We start from the raw sequence: 19,782 nt of genomic DNA on the forward strand, positions 1-19,782 counted from the left end.
ATTGATTATTTTTATATTCAAGGAATGGGAAACTCTAAATGCTAAGTACCAGTACAAAACTGCCCAAGATTTCCATCTATTTATCAGGAATATTTGTGGATGTTTCCAGTTGGAGGAAAAAAGAGTTTGGGTTTTTTTTTTTTCTTGAAGTGTTTATTCCTGCATACCCACATGTGAGGCTGACTGCAGTCTGGGCTGGAGCTGGGTACCAGCTTTTTATTATTTGTTCTTTCTTAGGTAAAAATCAGGAAAGATTTTACTGCAGAATAGACCTGATTACATTAGACCTGACCGTCATGGAAAGAATGAGCTTTAATCTTACTTCCTTCAGTTTTTTTTTTTTCTTGAAGTGTTTATTCCTCCATACCCACATGTGAGGCTGACTGCAGTCTGGGCTGGAGCTGGGTACCAGCTTTTTATTATTTGTTCTTTCTTAGGTAAAAATCAGGAAAGATTTTACTGCAGAATAGACCTGATTACATTAGACCTGACCGTCATGGAAAGAATGAGCTTTAATCTTACTTCCTTCACCTCTTACTTAATTTCTTCCTTATTCACAGTGGATTTCTCTCTTATTCACTTGAATCAGGGTTGACTACTTTGCTTTAAATGCAGAGGTGAGGTGGGCCAGACTTCAGTTTCCCCTTACAAATCCCAGTACAGTTCCTGTTTCTCCAGGCCGTTTTACCAACAGCCATTCTTTGTTCCAGTTATTATCCAGCCTGACCTCCTGGTCCAGTGCTGAAAACCAACCTCTTTACTTATACCAATGTATTTTCCAACATTTTAGAGCTTTCCCTAAAGGCCAGGTCATGCTTTTAGAGGCTCCCCTGGTTGTGGTTTGTCCCCTGGAAACAGGAATGATGCTTGTGCTGGTGCCTCCCCAGCAGACCCAACACAATTCACTTCAGGGGGATTCACCATTGAAAAGGGGAAGAATGAAATCAATTATTGGGTCTTGCTCTGCCCCAGGGTGCCCAGATTTTACAGCAGGGTACTCCAGGGATTTGCAGTCATTCCAGGTTTAAAAGGTAAAACCAGGCAGGTCTTGCCCTCATGTTTGTGAAGGTACAAAACCCACTGGAAACACCAGACCTGAGCTGGGCTGTGAAAATGCAGGGATTGGGCCAGTTCTGTTTTAAACACAGCTCAGCCTTCTCCTAAAAGTAGATTTTTAAAAGTCACCCACTTCTAAGCTAACTTGCAGCCTACCTTTGATCTCTTGGAAGAAAAACAGTCTTAATGAACTTGATCTGAAAAGCAGATCCAAAGTGCTATGGATGTGCCCTGTTACATTCCAATGCCTGGCACCACACTGCATTTCAGAGCAATTACACTGAATTTTTTCACATTTATCAGCTGAAACCTCAAACCTCAGGGAACAATCCTCGCTCTTCCACACCCTCAAATCCCATTATTTATTTGTGTTTAATAAAATTACCTAATTAGACCATTCTCCAAGGAAACAACGTGCAGCTTTAGGCAAATACAGAAAGATGTTGACTTCGACACAGCCCTTTCCTTGAGCCAAACCCAAGGCAAACAACCTTTTCAATTAAACCCACTGGACCAGGTAGGCACAAGCACTTCCGCTAATAAATATCAGTAATTAGAATCAACACCTACCAACACAATCCCAGCTTTACTGGAGACATCTGGGGTCTCCAGATGTGCTTTTCAGGTCTCAAAGTAAATACACACAGGCACTGAAACCACTGGATATCCACGGGAAAACTGAATTTTTAGGGTAAGGCCACTGGAATGTAAACAGCAGGGCCAGAATTTAAGAGATGACTCCAGAAGTCTGGTTCCTGCATAGCTCGATGCAGTATCAGATATTTACCAACCACATGGGGACAGGCAGGTTTGCTTACAGGCATGGAAAATAAGGATTCCTAAGAAAACCCTGGATCTCACTGCAAACTCCAGCATTAAACATTCAGTGAGGAGAGGAGAAAAACAAACAAGAAACAGACACCGTGTTGTACTTTTTTTGATTTTATAGAATTTTTACAATATATTTCTCTTCATTTGCATATTTTACCCACATCTGTAGCTTTCTTTTTACATGTTGAACTGAACTGGAATAAATCTAAAGGTCTGATATATTTTAAACAACTGATAAAAATTGCAAAGTAGTAAACCCGTAAGAAAAGAAATTATAAAACTCTCGTTTTTAAGTGTTTAATGAAAGCAAGTCAAATGTATCATTAGGAACAACATGGTTTGTTTTAAATACATCATAGGTGATTCAGGCAGGACAACTTTTTTAGTTTTTCTTATATTAGGCACATTTTTTTTTCAGCATACCTGTTTTCCAGACAGTTTTATACAATTCAATAGCATCATTCACATCCGCTTGGAACTTCTGCATAATTTTCAAAATGTGATTGATCATGAATATTCATTATTGGTATTCTATTCCTCTTTCTTTAGAGCTACCAGAAGAAAAAAAAAAATCAGTGTTTCTTGTCTGTTAAAAAATCCATAATTAATGATTTGAGTTATAAGGCAGCAACAGATTCAGTGTCAACTCAGGTCACAGTCCTTCAGTTCCATCTAGTGGGTAGAAATTATATTTAGTGGACACTGTTCCTAGACAGTTCCTTCAGGGCAAGATGACTGACTCACGAGGCCAGTCACTGCTGGTAGAGTAAGTTGAGTGGTAATGCCTAGCAAGGAATTCTGGCCACTCCTGTGTCATCCTTGCAGCCTTATGTCTTCATCCAGAAAGCAAAAGGACAGTCCAACAGAAAAAAACGTGACTATGACAGAGCTGTGACAGGTTCTATGAATGGTTTATTTACAGTCTTCATCCCTGATGTGAAAAAAGAAAAAGCCTTCTTTGACTGAACAGGCAGATCTCAGCAGCTGCACGGCCCAGCACAGCAGCCCATTGCATATCCCTGATTCCCCAGCCACGGATGCCCACAGAGGCAGTGAATAGGAAGTCCTACTGCTCCAGAAAAGCCATTTCCAAGTGCTCACCTGCCCCATCCATACAACTCCCTGGCATCAGTTTAGGAACGTCTCCTTTTGGTGGAGCAACTCCCGTGGCCAGAATCTGCTCAAACAATTACAAGGTGCGAAGCAGTTGGCTCCCCAGGGATCTCTGACTCCCCTGCAGGGAGGCTGCAAACTCCAACACCTTGCTTGGATGTGGGAACAGAATGATTCGTGCGTTAAAGGTACACCACAGCCTTGATAATTCCCTTCCCATCATGATGTCTTTAAGGAAATCAACTCAGGATGCTCAAGGAGGGCTTTCAGAGCAGCATCTCTCTGCTGCCTTTCAGTCTTTGACAAATACTACACTTTTCCTGAATCCTGGCATTCTCATTTGCTAAGAGAGCCACTCCATTCCTGAAGGCAATGGCTTCAGCATGGTGCTTCTCGTCTTCATTTTTAAGTCTTTCAGGCAGAATACTCATATTCTGATTCAAGCACTTGTTGTGCACTCACCTGGCCGAACAGAAGTCAAAACAAAACTCTACAGCACTAGAGGCCATCAAAAAAAAATCCGAGGGATGTATTACTGCATGTTTCCCTCTCAGAGGGAGACTGGGCCACCCTTAAACTCCAGCCCCAGCTGACAAGACCATCAGTTCAGAGGACACCCCTCAAAGCAGGGCTCCTGTGCACTGGTATTTAGGCACCACTCAAATTTAAGACAAACAGGGTCAATAAATACATTCCCTCCTGACAGAGCCACTGCTTTATACAACTTGCATTCTCTTACTGCTAGAGCTATTGGCTGCCTTTTTTTTCCATAGTCCAACATTGGGGCGAAGAAGGGAAGAAGAAAATAATTAGCATTAAAAGTAATCTGAATTTATATTTTACAAGACCAGCTCTACAAACTGTGCAATGGTATACAAAATACACGCCCAAATCTTTCAGTGTTAACTCTTTGGAAAGGGAATAACCAATGTACCTGTGCAGGAAGAAAGCCAATTTATTTCAGCATAGAAGGTCTGCCATTTATTCCATGTTCACTAGGAGGAATGTGGTTATTGCTCTGTAAGATAAGAGTGGATTGATCATTAACCCTACCCTGAGTGCTGGGAGTCTGGGTTCCCAACATTGCCAAGAAGGACCTCCTAAGCCACTAATATTGAAATAACTAAAGGAAAAAACGCCTTGTGAATAATTTCTTGTAAAGATGCGGTTTTTGAGAAACATGTAAGTTCCCCACGTCTTCATATCACCACTGCCTTGTGACTGAGGGCCAGCCTTTGTTCTCTGCACTACAATAATGGGCTATTTGGAATAATACACTGGAGATAAAGCAAGGTGAGAACAGGTGACCCAGATGGATGAATCAAAGAACAGGAGAAACAAAGCTCTTGCACGAGGATGCTCTGAAACTGGAATCCTTCAACTGCTTTGCAAATCACCCACAATTTCTTTTACAACCTGTAGTTTAGTAAGAATTGAAATCCTTTTCCTTGGGTAGTAGCCTCCAAAGCAAAAATGACAGGATTCAAGTGTGGACCATTTCTGCAGCAGCCACCAGATTCTGGTTTGCCTGTTTCACTTTGAAGATGTACAACAGATGCTGCTGATGGCATCACCCCGAGTTCAGCAGTACTTTCTGAAGCTGACGCATTCCACGGATCAAGTTTCCTCGGGAGCAGGTGATACCAACATGGGGGCCTTCCATTCTCATACTTCAGCTATCTTCTTTCCTTTACTTCCTCTGAATAAAAAACAATATTGTTCTGTTTACTCTAACATGCTACAATATGTGCATACATAACTGTAGGCGACGCGTGAGTTACTTCAGGATGTGCTTTTTCATTGAAGTGCGCTGTTACTTTTACAAATTCTACATCAAGGTGGAAGGAAGGAAGGCTGCAGAGTGCTCATACACTGAAGCTGAAGGAACTTTTCCTGAACGAAGTTAAGATGTTTGTTCCAATGTCCTATGGACAAACTACTCTATCCCATGCACTCCGGCCTGAGCCAGTATTAAACATTCCAGAAACTTGTTGATTTGTTTGGATAGTTAATGGCAAGGCTGATAGCAGCAATGTTTTTCAGGGCCTAGAAGAGAAAAGGAACAACAAAGTCACACCGAATATTCTCCTCAATCCCAAAGTGTAAAGAAATGCTTGTATGAAACTGAACAGAAATAGAAACCCAGAATCATAGAATGGTTTGGGTTGGGAGGGACCTTAAAGATCATCTCATTCCACTCCCTGCCATGGACAGGGACACCTTCCACCAGACCACATTCCCCCAAACCCCATCCAACCTGGCCTTGGACACTTCCAGGGATGGGGCAACCAGAGATGCTTTGGGCAGCCTGTGCCAGGGCATCACTACCCTCATGGGAAGAATTTCTTTCCAATATCCCAGAAAAGCTTTTGTGCACAGTTCACTCACAACTTTCAGAGGCCTGTCAAGGTACTGTAATGCCCAAGTACATTAATATCTCTTTTATAAACTCCACTGGGCAATGAGAAATCATTCACTTAAAGATCATCTCATTCCACTCCCTGCCATGGACAGGGACACCTTCCACCAAACCACATTCCCCCAAACCCCATCCAACCTGGCCTTGGACACTTCCAGGGATGGGGCAACCAGAGATGCTTTGGGCAGCCTGTGCCAGGGCATCACTACCCTCATGGGAAGAATTTCTTTCCAATATCCCAGAAAAGCTTTTGTGCACAGTTCACTCACAACTTTCAGAGGCCTGTCAAGGTACTGTAATGCCCAAGTACATTAATATCTCTTTTATAAACTCCACTGGGCAATGAGAAATCATTCAGTGTCTGCCACAAAGATCACAGACCCACCCAGCCCTGCGGCTGTGCAGTCCTACCTGTGCTGTGCAGCGATGAAGATGATCTTCAGTATTTAAGGCAAGCAAATACTCCTGTAGAGATCCAAGCTCCTGCAGCCAGAAAATATGCAATGAACACCAGTGGTTCTGCCAAAGGTGATATTCTACTAATTAACATGAAAATGCTGATCATTAGAGCAGTCCCCGAGAACCAAAGGTATCAGAACTGCACACCAGACTCTCCTGGACTAGAGCAGTTTGTGATCACAGAAATGAGCTCACGACACTGCTCATATTTAAAGTTCAAAATCAACTCAATGAAAACCACATGCAAATACCTTTAAATTAATTATTAAACCAGCATTCCTCTCAGAATAAACAGTGGCTTTAGGGCCTTAATAGTCATGACTATTACTTAAAGTCCCATGATGGATAAGGCAACAGAATTCCCCTCTAATTAGAACTTGCTGCCACACTCTTTAAGAGAAAGTTGTTAATGTTTCTGTAGCTCTGAGGGATAAAGGAAAACTGCAATTAGTGTAACACTGAATTCTCTGTCAATCCCAGCACTGAGGAAAAGAGGGATACAAATACAGGAACTGCTTACAGTAACTCTGTTTTCTGTCACAAAGAAGAGTTCTGCCAGTGCACGATGAAGAGGAAGGAGAATACCAGGCTTGGCTGTATCGTGACATGAATTGTTTTCCATATGGGTGAAAAGCTGCCAAAGTGGCTTCAATAAGGTGAGGTCACAGTCTCTGAAAAAAAAGTAATTTAAATGAAATCGTGATGCAATGGTGAGTAACCACCATGCCCGTTTCTGGGAATGGGGAGGTGGGACAGAAACCAAAACCAAATCAAATTTAAGAGAACAAAACCATGCATTTGTGACAGTTAAAACTAAAAAATAACCACTTTGCTAAATGCTCTTGCATCTAGAGATACTCATGCCATACATACATAAGCTTAAGGACACATATCCCCTCTAAAACTCAATTACAGGCTTAGTGGTACAACTAAAAATAATAATTTAAAATCTATTTACTTTACAGAGAATCAGAACATCACCAGGTTATTATTTCATCCTTACCTTAATTCTGCAGTGTAACTAATACAAAGAGAATAATTTCTAGAAAATTAATTGAAATCTACCTTCATCCTGTTTTGGGGTGATTTTTTTGTCTTTACAACATTTGAATTCATTGGACTTTTTTAAAGGCCAGGGAAGAAGAGAAAGTAATAAATTTCTGCTACCAAAGCACTGTAAATTGTATCCATCAGGCAAATTAAGAATACCTGCTTCAAATCACAAGGGGTTTTTTGCTTCAAAATAGTATCAGTTTAGTGCCTTTTTGTTGCCCTGCCCTTTGCCATTGGTGCAGGGTGTGGAGCAGTGCACTCACCCCTGGGTGCTGCACTGCACTATCTTCAGGAGCAGGTGGATGGCCTTCAGACGCTGGTGACCCGTCTGGCGACACGCCACCCCCACCTGCCACTCCCAGATTTTGGCGAGTGGGAGGTGAGGAATTACCCTTTCCTCAGACAGCATCTGCTTTAGAATTTCGAACCCTGGAAAAAAGAAAATTCAAACAGCTGTTACATTTTGTAGGGGGACATTCTGTTCACATAGTCAGTTTTCTCCATACACCAAGTATTGCTCTGGCAAGCCAGAAATATTGAATTAAAATACCAACAAAGATCTGAGACAATTCTGGATTACATCCTGACATGGCAACTCTTTTCTGAGGCAAAACATACATAAAAATTAGAATCATATCCAACATTAATTTTTTGCCCAAATAAGGCAAACAAAACACATATTATGTGATGTGCAGTAGAGTTTTGCTGATAGCAAATTATCCACCAGCCTCAATTTCATTCAAAATATTTAAACTCTAAAATAAACTAACAAAACATCTTATGCTAGAAATTAGACCCAGAACCATCCTATTTTAATGGATAACCACTTTTGAAAAATGCAATTACCATTATTTCTGTTTCCAATTACGGAATCCCAGAGTGTTTACTAAATACTCTTTGTAATTACTATCATATAATGAGATTTTGGATGCAAATTACATTATTATAATGGTAATCTCCAAGTCTCTGTGAAGATTTGTATTTCTACCCCAAAGTCACAGGAAGTAAGAGACATCAGTTGAGTTTCAACTTGAACAAACCTGATCGTGTTATTTCTAAGACATTGAATGCAAATTCTAAGTCAAGAAAAAGGGATAACCACGAGTTTCTCAAAGCTCAGCAAAATGACTAAAAAAGGCCTTTTCCAAAACATTCTGAGCATCTCTTACCTGTCTGAAACCTTCCCAGATGACCTGCTGTCACCGTAAACTTATAACCCCACTCAGTGTTGCTCATGTCAGAAGTAAATCGGTAGTAGAGTGTGTCTCCTATGTGCAGGGAAGGAAGAAAGCCCACATTACTACCTTCTGAGTTAGTTTTGCCATCTCAAACACAATTTAAATGAAAACTCTGAAATTAATTAATCCTAGATGTCTTCATTCAACAGAGGTGGTCTTTTATTTTTTGGTAACTATGAAACACACAGAACAGGGTGACAAAGAGGAAGCTGAAGCAAAACCTACAATGGTTTCCCCTGTCTAAAGATACTGGATAGGAAGGATAATGTCTTTTAGGAAGAATAATGTCTTTTACATTTTTGACAACTAAATAGAGGAAATTAAAGAAATTCCATATTCTGCACATGTAACTTCACTTTTCCAATTGTGTTATTGGATCAGTTATGATTTATGAAAAAAGAACCCCTATATAGGCAGCCAAGTTCTTTACAACAACACTCGAATTCATTGGACAAAAGGTTTAAAATATTTGAAAGTAAAATTTTTACACATCAGAAAATTAAATTGAACATTTTTACTCTAGGGAAGAAAACTGTTAAACTTAATCACTTAAAACCAGAAGGACTATCAGAACATTTGACCACTTAACAATCAGGCAAAAAAGATTCAAAAGGTTTTTGTCATTGTAGCATCTACACCTTCAGAGATAAATCCTGGTAGCTGGCTGTAATGCTGCACAAAACATCTTCTTACCTACTGTGCTATGTAATATTAGAGCTGTTAAAACTTAAAATATCTTTCTGCCCCATGAAAAAGCCTGTCACCCTGGGACAAGCAGGCTAGTTTTCACTGGGAAGCAGAATTTTCAAAGTTTCATGAACAACAAAAATTTTGAAGACATTTTTTAGGATTTAGAAGGAAATATCTAAAAAAGAATTTCCCTTTTTATCATGAAATGGAGACAATGTTCTCTCCTACTCATAGGAGAAAGCCCTGCAATCAAATTAAAAGCCCAGAAGCCTTTAAATGTCTGTTTTCAGCTAAAACCTGCGGAAATCAAGAGCCTTAACGCAGACAGCCTAGGCTGGAAATGAACTTTCTTAAGGTGAAATTCAAGTTTCACAGCCAAAGCTGCTTTAAACACTGAGCCTCGAAGTTCAGCTCCTTGGCAAACCTCCACAACTATTTGGGGGGAAAAGGAAGACAGAAGTTCACAAAAATCTAAAATATTTCTACAGAACACACATTTGCTTCTAACTAGGACCTTGTAACTCAAAACCAGCACCTTGTAACCCAAACTGGTTTGCTAAGAAAGTTCCTAAATCTCTTTACAGGTGCTGACAGTACTTGAAGTCAATAGTTTCCTGCAGTGCCCCAGTGCTCAGGGGTTAAAACACTTTAAAATCAGAAGCAGGGGACTGTGCAGTCCTCGAGCTCCCTGGCATTTGCACTGTGCTGTCCCAAATGTGCTCAGAGAATCCAGAGTGCAGCTGGCAGTCAAATCCTGGGTTTTTTCCAGCTGTGCTCTGTGGCACGAGCTGCAGCCAAGGCGTTGGCACTGGTTCTCTCTGCTCAGAGCAGCAGCAGAGCACGGAGACAGAGATAAGCCTATCTTTTTTTTTTTTATTAAAAAATGTGCTTCCTGTGGAAAGTAAGACAAGGCATAAACAATGTAAGTGAGTATCGTGCAGAACAAGGACTGTGCTGGAACAGAACCAAGATCAAATTTGTTTCCAGTAGCTGAGTGCATGCTTTGACTAAGGGCTGGAAAGAAAAGGTCACAGCACAACAACAGATAAGCCACTTTTGAGAAACAAATGCAAGAGTAGCACGTGAGAGCAAACAGAGTGGGACAAGGAAAGGATTGGCTTTTTTCCTACACGTCTCAGGAACATCCACATTTAACTCATCAGGAGTTTCTCTCAGGAGTCCCAGCAATATCCTATATAACCTTGAATCAGGGCATATTCACCTGGAAGCTCAAAATCAGTCCATTTCTGTGGAGACCCACTGAAGCTGTGCCGATCCTGCTGGAAATCACTGCTGCTGGACATGAGCAGCTCATCACAGCCCTCCTCTGTGTTACACTGAGAGTCAAACTTGATGGAGAGGTAGATAGCACCAGGAATGTGAACTTTATCCTGAGAAATAAACACAGCAGCTGTGTGTCCTGTCACACTGTACCACCCAGAACCCACTTAACTTTCACCATACAAACAAGCGAGATATAAAAAATATTACAGCATCTCCATGAGTAAAAAACTGTTTGATATTTTTACCCAGAGCTAATTTAACAAATGTAAAGCATGGCCTATTGTTCACATTAGCTGTTAAGCATGTAAAATTAATTGCCAGCAATGCTTTCCTTTTTCAAAAGCAGCAATTGTTGCTGATATTGATCTCACTGCCAGAACCTACGGGGTTATACGCATTTTAAAAACAAAAATCAGAAAAGTCAGAGCAGCAGGGAAAATTAAAATTAAAAATCCCAAGACTGCCCAGAGGCAATAATTACTTATGAAACTATATCAGAAAAATGCTTTCAAACAGTATCAAGAAAAGAAAATCAGAAAATCCCCTGTTTGTATCAGAGGAAGAGTCTCAAATGAGAAATACAAGAAAAGACACCACTCCTACTTTCATCTAACAGCACAAGGGAGTAACAGGCCAACTGAAACAAATCTTTGGATGGAAGGATAGATATATCTGATCATTAAGGCCTTGAAACCATTTACAAATCTGATCTACTTCAAATACATGCACAGTAAAACCATGTAAGTTATGCACTTTTCATATGATTGAATTACAACAAATTGAACACGTGATTGAACACGTTTCTTTGCAGGGCAAGGCCTCAGCTATCTGACATCAGCCTTTCTCAAGCAAGACTGAACAGACTTCACAGCTGCTTCAAGCACAGGAGTCCCACAGATACCCATGTGGAACTCTGCGAGGCTTCTGCTCCAACTCCTTGGTGATTTCAGCTTCAAGTCATGCACTGCAATCCATGCCTGCCTCACCTCAAAGCTCGTGTTGTTGTTGTAAGGATGCTGAGATTCCCGCATCTGCACTGCCATCCCTGGCTCCTCCATGAACTGACAGGCTGTCAGGGCCATGGTCCCCAGCATGTTCTCCTTGCACCCGTGCAGCACTTTCTGGAGAATCTGGGGAGAAGCAACGTCATGTAAATACAATTTACCATCAAAAGAACATTTACAGCTGTACATGCTGATGGCTGACACGAGTCATGTCCAGCCACACAGTATTTTGCAAGAGGGAATCAATGTACCAGCAAGAAACAAGACAAATTCACAAATGATGCCTACCAAGTGTCATCTCCATAAGCACAGAAGATTTCATTCTGTCCTCTGTTCTGGATCTTTCATTCTTTATTTGATAAAAACATGGCAGATATTGGCTACATCTCTTCCCACAACTGCTAGAATCAAGGCTAATCCATAAAGTAATTAACAGCAAACTAAAGCTGTAATCAAGTAAGATTGACAACTTTGTTAACATACTAAACAGGCACCTTTGCCTTCTGTACCTACAGGTTTTGATTTGAATAGAATATGTCATACATTTTAGCCTTCAAAAATGTACAACTCTGTGCCTAAGAAGAAATGATTAAGTATCAATTAGGTGGCTGAAGTTTTGAAAGCAGCAGATGCACATTTTCTGCCCTTAAAACCTCCCAAAAATGCCCTTTAATCTGTATCAGGACACACTAAATATAATTCAGAACCACCTGTGTCTCCCCTTTCCTTACTTTTTCAAAGTGCACAAAAGCCCTGAATGGAGAGTTCTGTTACTTGAGGCCCTTTCAGGTCATCAGAGCAACTCATTACATCTCTTCACCTGCCATCTCCTAACTCCTCCTATAAAATCTAATATACCAGCTCAGACCAGCAGGTTCATCTCCAAATCAGCCAAAAACTGATTTCTTGGGAGAAGGAATTTGAAAACCAAAGGCAGCATGTAGCAGTTCCCTGAATGCACTCCTTGCCTTGCACTTGCAGAACAGCCTAACACAAAGGCTACACTTTTGCATTTAATATGTCTTAATAGATTTTATTCTATCAGTTCATCCTGCCCTTTTCTGAACCCATCAAAACACCCTGGGGCAACAATTTCCATGACATACTGGGTCAAGAACCTGTTCTTTTGGTTTGTTTTGGACCTGCCACTTATTACCTTAATCTGACACTCCTTTGTTTTCTTACTGGGAGGGCCAGTGAATAATACTTGCTCTTAGCTTTTGCATGCTATTTACTGCTTTAAATCTACAGAGAAAGAGGAACAGACTTTTCCATTACTCCTTCTCCCTCAATGCCCCACAGGGGAAAGATCCAGAATGTAGAAAATGAGTTGGTTCCTCATACTGAAATTATTCCATGGCTGTAATAACCCCTGCCATTCTTCTCTAGGCCTCTTCCAGCTGTACTGCATCTGTATTTTTTAATGAGATGAGGGAGTCACTGCAGTCCAAAAGACTGCACAGTATTGGTTCAGTGGCATATCAATGCCTTCTGCTTTATTTTTCATTCCTTCTTCAAAGATTCCCAGCACTTGATTTGCTTTGACTGCCGTGAAGCCTTGAGCTGACACTTTCATTACAATATTCTATTGTAATTCCAAGATCACTTCCACCACCAGCTCATCAGTGGAGTAGCAGGTATTACAATATACACATTGAGATCTAAGTAAAAGCAGCTTTTAAAAGGCACTGCCTATTTTACCAGTTTCTCTAGATTACCATCTAGATTGCCTATTTTCAAAACAGACTGCCTATTTTACCAATTTCTCTTTCATAACTGAAAGAGCTCTCTCCACAGAGCTAGTTTTTCCATTTTCTGTTAACAAGATCAGCACATCAAGACACTGACAGATCCCAACTGGTTTTTCAGAACTAATTTAAATTTTGGAGTTTCAATTTAGTTAAAAAAAAGGAACTTCAAGTATTTTTGTTAGTCAGAGTCTCATGGCATGTAGGCACAGGTTTTGCTCACATGTCTAAGTGAAATCCACTTACTCTTTCTTTCATAACTGAAAGAGCTCTCTCCACAGAGCTAGTTTTTCCATTTTCTGTTAACAAGATCAGCACATCAAGACACTGACAGATCCCAACTGGTTTTTCAGAACTAATTTAAATTTTGGAGTTTCAATTTAGTTAAAAAAAAGGAACTTCAAGTATTTTTGTTAGTCAGAGTCTCATGGCATGTAGGCACAGGTTTTGCTCACATGTCTAAGTGAAATCCACTGTCTCTTTCCCACAGCTGCTTCTCCTCTAGCTGCATCAGCATGTCCAGGATGTATGTCATATGGGCTGGGCCACTGAGGTCTAGGATTTCCTCATTTATTGCCACATCATCAGGCCACTCAGCTAACAAGGATGCCAGCACATGCCTGGCATACAGAACTGCAATTGCCTCATTCACACGATACAGGTAGTCCCTCACAGCCTTTTTACTCCTGGAGTCCAGCTCCTTGTGCAGGAGAATGGAACTCTTGGTGCGTCGCTGCTTGGCATAGCTGAGCTGCAGGTCACTCTCTGTGTTGGTGATGAGTTTCTGGGCAACAGGATTGGTTTCTTCTGTTGCTTTATCACAGAGTACAGGCTTTGACTGCAAGAAGAGAAATGCAAGTTTGAAAACAGGCTGTCAATAATTTACTGCCTTATGTTTGGATATCTGACCAGTCAAACTGCGAGCTGAATTTACAGATGAATTTTCCAAAAAACCCACAAAAGTGGGATCTCTCACACAGCTAGAGGGACATATTTCCTGAGAAACACTGTTTATGTCAGCAGACCTCACTATACACTGATGCATTTGTGGAAACAGCAGTTAGAGTTCTAACCAGAAGTGTTAGCTGAAGCTGACCTACAGAGGCAAAGCTAACCACGTGCCATGAAATGAGGCAAGTTGGGAGGGACTTTTGGAGATCACTTGGTCCAAATTTGACTTAAGGCTGAGATAACTTCAAAATCAGGGTATTGTCCAGTTAAGTTTGGATTATTTCCAGGAGTGTGTATTTCACAGCCTGTGCAGAAGCTGTTGAAAGGCCTATTTTTTTTTCTTATAATTATGTGAAACTGCTTCAGGAAGCTCCTTGCCCTTAGCTGTACAACTGATAAACAGCTGTGCTGGTGACACCACACAGCCAGGAACGAGCCCCCAAAATAAAGCAGAGCTGTGGGACCCTGCTATTGAATGCAAAACCTAAAGCTTGTGAGTGTAGTGTCTGTCTGCAAGAAAAATTCATTGCTTCCTTGTTCTGCTGAACTTACTGTAAGATAACAATGATATGCTGAAACAGTAGCATGGCATAAGCTTACAGCAATGAGATACAATCTCTCTTGTGTAAGGGGAGGAAATTACAGCATGCAATCACAATTTGTTCTCCTGACCTGGGAATCAAGTTCTTTCTCTTCCTTAAGGAAGGAATAACAAGGAAGAAATACTTGCTTCTTGTACCTGCTCACTCATTTTGACATAAAACATTGGTAACAGATTATTTCAGATGTTTAAAAAAGATTTCTCAGGTTTGAAGTTACTAAACAGAAGCTACTCAATGCCAAAATTCATTATTTCCCAATTGCTCCTGTTTGTAGAGATGTCCATACCAAACAGGGTAAGATGATCATATCTGTATCCACTGCCTTGGAACTCTGTTCCTCCAGCCTCAAGCGTTTGCTGGGCTGCCACTTCTGAGCCAGCGTCCGGATCCTCTCATCCGTTGTGATTACATCCCCATCAAACCTTAACAGAGGCAAAAGAAAATCAAAAATACACAAATGTGTTTCCAAAGTAATGCAAACTCAATTAGGGCAATTAAATGCAAATTAAATCTTCCCACCTTCTGTTTTGGAAGGATTAAACTCTACCTATTTTTATCACGTTAACTTGTTCTAACAAGCCAAAGGATTTAAATGTTACAAAATCACTCATTTCTGTGAGAACATGGTGTCTCTGTGAGATGCTTTGAGTACCAGAAGCCACATGTGAGCTCTTGACTCTTCCTCAGTTCACAGAACTCAGAGCCATAGCAGCTCTTGATATGGGAGCTACCACACAAAGAAGAGCATGTGATGTGTTTCAGAAGATGCTGACTTGCTTCCATAAATACAACTTAGCAGGAGTTTATTTCCTTACTTTTTTAAACATGAAAACCAAATCTTATCCTTGGAAGAATTCCTATTCAACACCGAGAGGATTTTAGATTTTCACCCACCACTGTTCCTCTGCAGCACCCAGACTCTCCGTACCTCTTTTGAACTTCCAGGAAAAAAGAATCTGTTCTTTTCATCTGCAGCTCATACATGGCTCGAAGAATATGGAGAGGTGCATTAAGTGCATCGTGTGTCATCTGAGCAAGGAGCAAAAAGAAATGAAAAAAAAAACCAAACCGCATTAGAGGGGGAAAAGAAAGATGAGTTTCTTTAAGGATGACCTAGGCATTATTCTCCACTTTGTAGGTAGAGAATTAATGAACTTAATATCTGGATTAGCAATAATGAGAAGCAATTTAGCAACATACTGTATAATGATTTTGTAGCATTCATTGGTAGTTCTATTTTATTTTCTTTAAAGAATGATGCATTGAAATCATAGACCCATATTCTGTAAATCTAGAAGAAAAACAACCATATGAACTACAAAATGTTTTATGCAACTAGCAAATGCTCATTTACCCACAAGGAGGTAAAGTAATTTAAATACCAAGAAGCATATTTTGGTGGCTTCATCCAGGCCCTCCAGAGGATCAAGTTTATTCTGCTCTAAATCAACAGAACCAACAACAGGCTGCTCCACATCTTGATCTTGTTCCCTGTCTTCCAGTTCAGTATCCTCCTGTTCAGCCAGGGAACTGATATCTTGCTTTGAGGAATACAGCATTATTGACAAAATCTACACAGAAAAAAAGGTAGCATATAGTGTGAGACCTGTAGGTATGATTAGTTTATTGCAATCAGCATTTTAGAAGAACATTATCAGACTTGGACAGTGCTTAACACATGCTATTTTACAAAGAAGCAACACCTAAAAAGAGAAAACAACCCCCAAAACACAAACCAAAACCATTTCCCACTTCACTAATGAGTTACACCTTCCATGCTGCTGCAAAGACAACTTCAGTGATTAGCTGAAAGTGCAGAGAAAGTTGAGAAAGTAATTTTTTAACCATTTCAGTACATCAAAGATTTGAAGATTCCCAGACAAAAACAGAGCAAAGGTAACTATCACCAAAATGCCACTAATGCCCCTACATACCCTTCTCCTTTGAAAACAGCCCTTTGGCTTCAGCATAGTCCTAAATATGAATTAACACAACTCCTGCCTAAGATAAAACATAACTAATCGTTGAACCACACTTACCTTTCAGCAATTAACAACTACCGTGAAAGAATATGCCCACATGTGCATTGATCTCCCCACCTGCACTGCAGCAAAACCTTGTGCAAATCATGCTTTTCATTGATATTTTCTAAACTGAAGAATGGAATTTTCAAGAACAATCTAAATAAAATCCATAAAACAATCTGAGTAGGTGAGTAATGTCTCATCTGCAAATTTTTTTCCAAATAAAATCAGATTAGTGGAAAACCAGTTCCTGTTTCAAAGAATTTAGACTATTATCTACATGATTATGATGGGCAGAAGGAGGCAGATTCAGGGACACAGTTAAGTGAACATTTTTTAAATTAGAGATAATTAATTAATTAATTAATTAGAGATAATATTGAGTGTTTCTTCCCAGGAGGGCAGTGCACTGCTATAACCTTTCAGGCCACTGTGTGAAGCCTGATTTTTTACAAAATGTCACTTTTCTTACCTCCAAGTCTCGGAGAAGCCAAGTCTTACTGAAGCCAGTTCCTTTGCTACACTTCTTCACTAGAAGTTTGAGTAAACCAGACTGCAGAAAGGCAGCTTGGATCTCCTTAAATCCATGAATCTGCACACATAGACACACACACAAATAAAGAACTAAGTAAGGAACAATGCATCACAGTGCCTGCAAGGCACACAGCCTCGGGTGAATTTCCTGCCCAGATGAACTACACGGGGAATCTTTTTCTTCCATTTCCCTAAAATAAAAATCCCCACTTCAAATCCCTTAGGGGTATCATCTATGACATGCACAGAGTGGTAACTGAGTATCTGTTTTGATCTGCCAGTCCAAAAAAAAAAAAAAAATACTTCAGGAGTGAGAGAAGTGAACTTCACTCCATAAAACGTTACCTCTACAAATTTCTTCCTGCACTCTCCTGAATGGCTGTCTTATTGAAATGCACAGGGTGGGAACTGAGTATTTTTTTTGATCTGCCAGTCAAAAAAAAAAAAAAAAATACTTCAGGAGTGAGAGAAGTGAACTTCACTCCATAAAACGTTACCTCTACAAATTTCTTCCTGCACTCTCCTGAATGGCTGGCCCCCACAGAGGAGAAGCAAAACAGCTTCCAGCTCAGACTCACAAAAGCTATTTAAAGCCCAACAACAATATTTTCAGCTCCCTACAGACTGGGCATAAAGGGATCCAGCTGTGAGAGAAATACCCTTGTGGTAATTCCCCAGTGCGCTCAGTCAATACCCAAGCTCCTGTAGCACAGGGTAGAACATCAGTTTTTATTCCTCTATCATATTTTATGTGCCAGGTACCTTCAGAGTTCTGTAAAGGCCCTTCAGAGCGAGCGACAAGACCCAAGTTGTTTCCACTGCCTCAGCATAGCTACTGTCCATGCTGGTCTGCAGGAGGTGGGTGGAGATGAGGACAAAGTGCTGCAGGTACTGTCTCAGCTGGGTCTGGGAATCACTGCCTTCTTGCCCACATTTCTGAATCAACTGATAGTCTTTCACTACAAGAGAGAGAAAATACAATTCACTTGGTTGACTTCAAAATGTTGTGGAGTCATCTCTTAGATATGAGTAGGTTGAGACATGAGACATCCTTACATCAATTATGTTCTAATAAAGGTCTTATACAAAAATTATCTCAGATTCCCTGAACAGTCAAGAAAGTATTTCATTTTTCAGTACAAGTTTCTTAACACCTATTCCCATGTCACTTCTGGCAACAACACATATTTGCAGGTTAGCAGTACAGCATGCAAAGCAGCCCATGTTGTATTTTACAATTCAAATGGGGAAAATTCTGACCTGCAATTAATATGATGAAATAAATATTGCTGACCTTACTGTTTAAAATGTCAATAGTTAAACAAAAAGAAAAGCTTTTATATTCAAATCTTCCTTCAATATCAAAAAGCAGTTTAGTCTGTTGATTTTTCCAAATGTCTTTTACACAACTTCAGTAGTAAAATCTTAGGACAACCTTGGCTTTATTAACTTCACAATATTAGGTCATACAAAACAAAAAGCCCTTGCTCCTAAAAATCCAACTGATTTGTTGTATATTAAATGTTTCACTTGGTCTCAGATTTTAGGGATAGCCATACTGTTTTTAAACTAGCAATTATTTTACAACATTAAGCACACGTTTGTAAAGGGTAAGACACAAGCAGTACACAAATATTAAAACAGAAACAACTGCTTCATCAAAAGCCTATTTCTGAGATTTCTCAGTTACCAGAATGGTCTCAACAGTTTTCTAAATCCTTTTCTGAATAAAGATAACTGAAATAATTACTGCAGAAGCTTCACAATTTGGCAGTGACTTGCAAGCAGAATTTGGTAACCTATGAGCAGAAAGTCAGGCAACTTACTAATAATGGAATTCAAACTCTGCAGACCTGCACAGACTGGTCTAGTTAACATTTGCTTTTGGGTATCCATAACAAACTGTAAGGAAATACTCTGTGATTCTCTGATAAAACAAAAATGTCACAGAACCTGTTTTTCTCTTTCGGGTTTTGATGTCTACAACCACTGCCCTGTTTTTCTCAGTGAAGTGCTTCAGGATGATCACATTATGAGGCTCGTTAGCATTATCCATGTACACAGAACGAGTGCCCATACACAGCACCTGAAATGGCAGCAGAACTTCAGTTAGGATTTGGAACACTTATTTACAAATACACAGCCATGTCTTATATTGGTTATATTTGCTTATTCTTGGTATCGTATTTTTTAGCTGAACCATTGCTTGCTGCCAGGTATTTGCTGATCTTTAGAAAATGGCAGTTCGAGTCTATAGAAGAAATGCCTACAACAACCAACTTAATGTTACATAGGCAATGTATCAGTTATGAACATCAAGATGGAGAATGGATTGTTTTGCTTGTACAAAAGTCCTTTTTGATACTCAAATGAAGCTGGTTTGCTTGTAGCAGTTATAAAGAAATGCCAGGCAAAACCAGCTCATTATTCCTCATTAGACCGACGTTAATTGTGCACAAGTGAAAAGATGCAAACTCTGACACACACCAGGTTTTGAGAGTTTATACAGGGTGTCCCCAACTGATGGAATCCATAGTATTTAGAAAGAGACACCTAAAAGCTTTAACCAATTTCGTTTCCTTTAAGACTGACAGGCCACTTACCTCAGGAAAGCCAACCAGCACCAACAAAGTGAAGATGTTGGTGTGCTTTAGCTGGAAGGGCAGCTGCTTAACGCAGTGGTCAGTGAAAGCAGCGATCACATCGTGCCACTGCGCAGAGGCGTTCAGAGAGCGAAGGATGTCAGCCATGGAGCTCGCCCAGTCCAGACCTACAC

At 40.2% G+C, this 19,782-nt stretch overlaps 1 protein-coding gene across 1 annotated transcript in view; it reads right to left on the reverse strand.

The window, feature by feature from the left end:
• Positions 1 to 1,982: 1,982 nt before the first annotated feature.
• Positions 1,983 to 19,782, reverse strand: part of ZZEF1 (zinc finger ZZ-type and EF-hand domain containing 1) — a 52,393-nt gene continuing 34,593 nt past the window's right edge. Inside the window, exons 40-54 of the mRNA XM_017743038.1 lie at positions 19,610 to 19,782; positions 18,960 to 19,092; positions 17,769 to 17,965; positions 16,945 to 17,064; positions 15,831 to 16,019; positions 15,377 to 15,477; positions 14,735 to 14,870; positions 13,374 to 13,733; positions 11,130 to 11,273; positions 10,082 to 10,250; positions 8,101 to 8,199; positions 7,195 to 7,360; positions 6,399 to 6,549; positions 5,831 to 5,902; positions 1,983 to 5,046 (exon numbers count right to left, since the gene is read on the reverse strand). The exon at positions 19,610 to 19,782 is cut by the window's right edge and continues 4 nt beyond it. Coding sequence (XP_017598527.1) covers positions 4,972 to 5,046; positions 5,831 to 5,902; positions 6,399 to 6,549; positions 7,195 to 7,360; positions 8,101 to 8,199; positions 10,082 to 10,250; positions 11,130 to 11,273; positions 13,374 to 13,733; positions 14,735 to 14,870; positions 15,377 to 15,477; positions 15,831 to 16,019; positions 16,945 to 17,064; positions 17,769 to 17,965; positions 18,960 to 19,092; positions 19,610 to 19,782 — 2,285 coding nt within the window. The 3' untranslated portion in view covers positions 1,983 to 4,971. The remainder of the gene's footprint in view (positions 5,047 to 5,830; positions 5,903 to 6,398; positions 6,550 to 7,194; positions 7,361 to 8,100; positions 8,200 to 10,081; positions 10,251 to 11,129; positions 11,274 to 13,373; positions 13,734 to 14,734; positions 14,871 to 15,376; positions 15,478 to 15,830; positions 16,020 to 16,944; positions 17,065 to 17,768; positions 17,966 to 18,959; positions 19,093 to 19,609) is intronic.

The sequence above is a fragment of the Corvus brachyrhynchos genome, unplaced genomic scaffold (assembly GCF_000691975.1).
Source record: "Corvus brachyrhynchos isolate BGI_N302 unplaced genomic scaffold, ASM69197v1 scaffold99, whole genome shotgun sequence".
In the NCBI taxonomy this organism is placed as follows: domain Eukaryota; kingdom Metazoa; phylum Chordata; class Aves; order Passeriformes; family Corvidae; genus Corvus; species Corvus brachyrhynchos.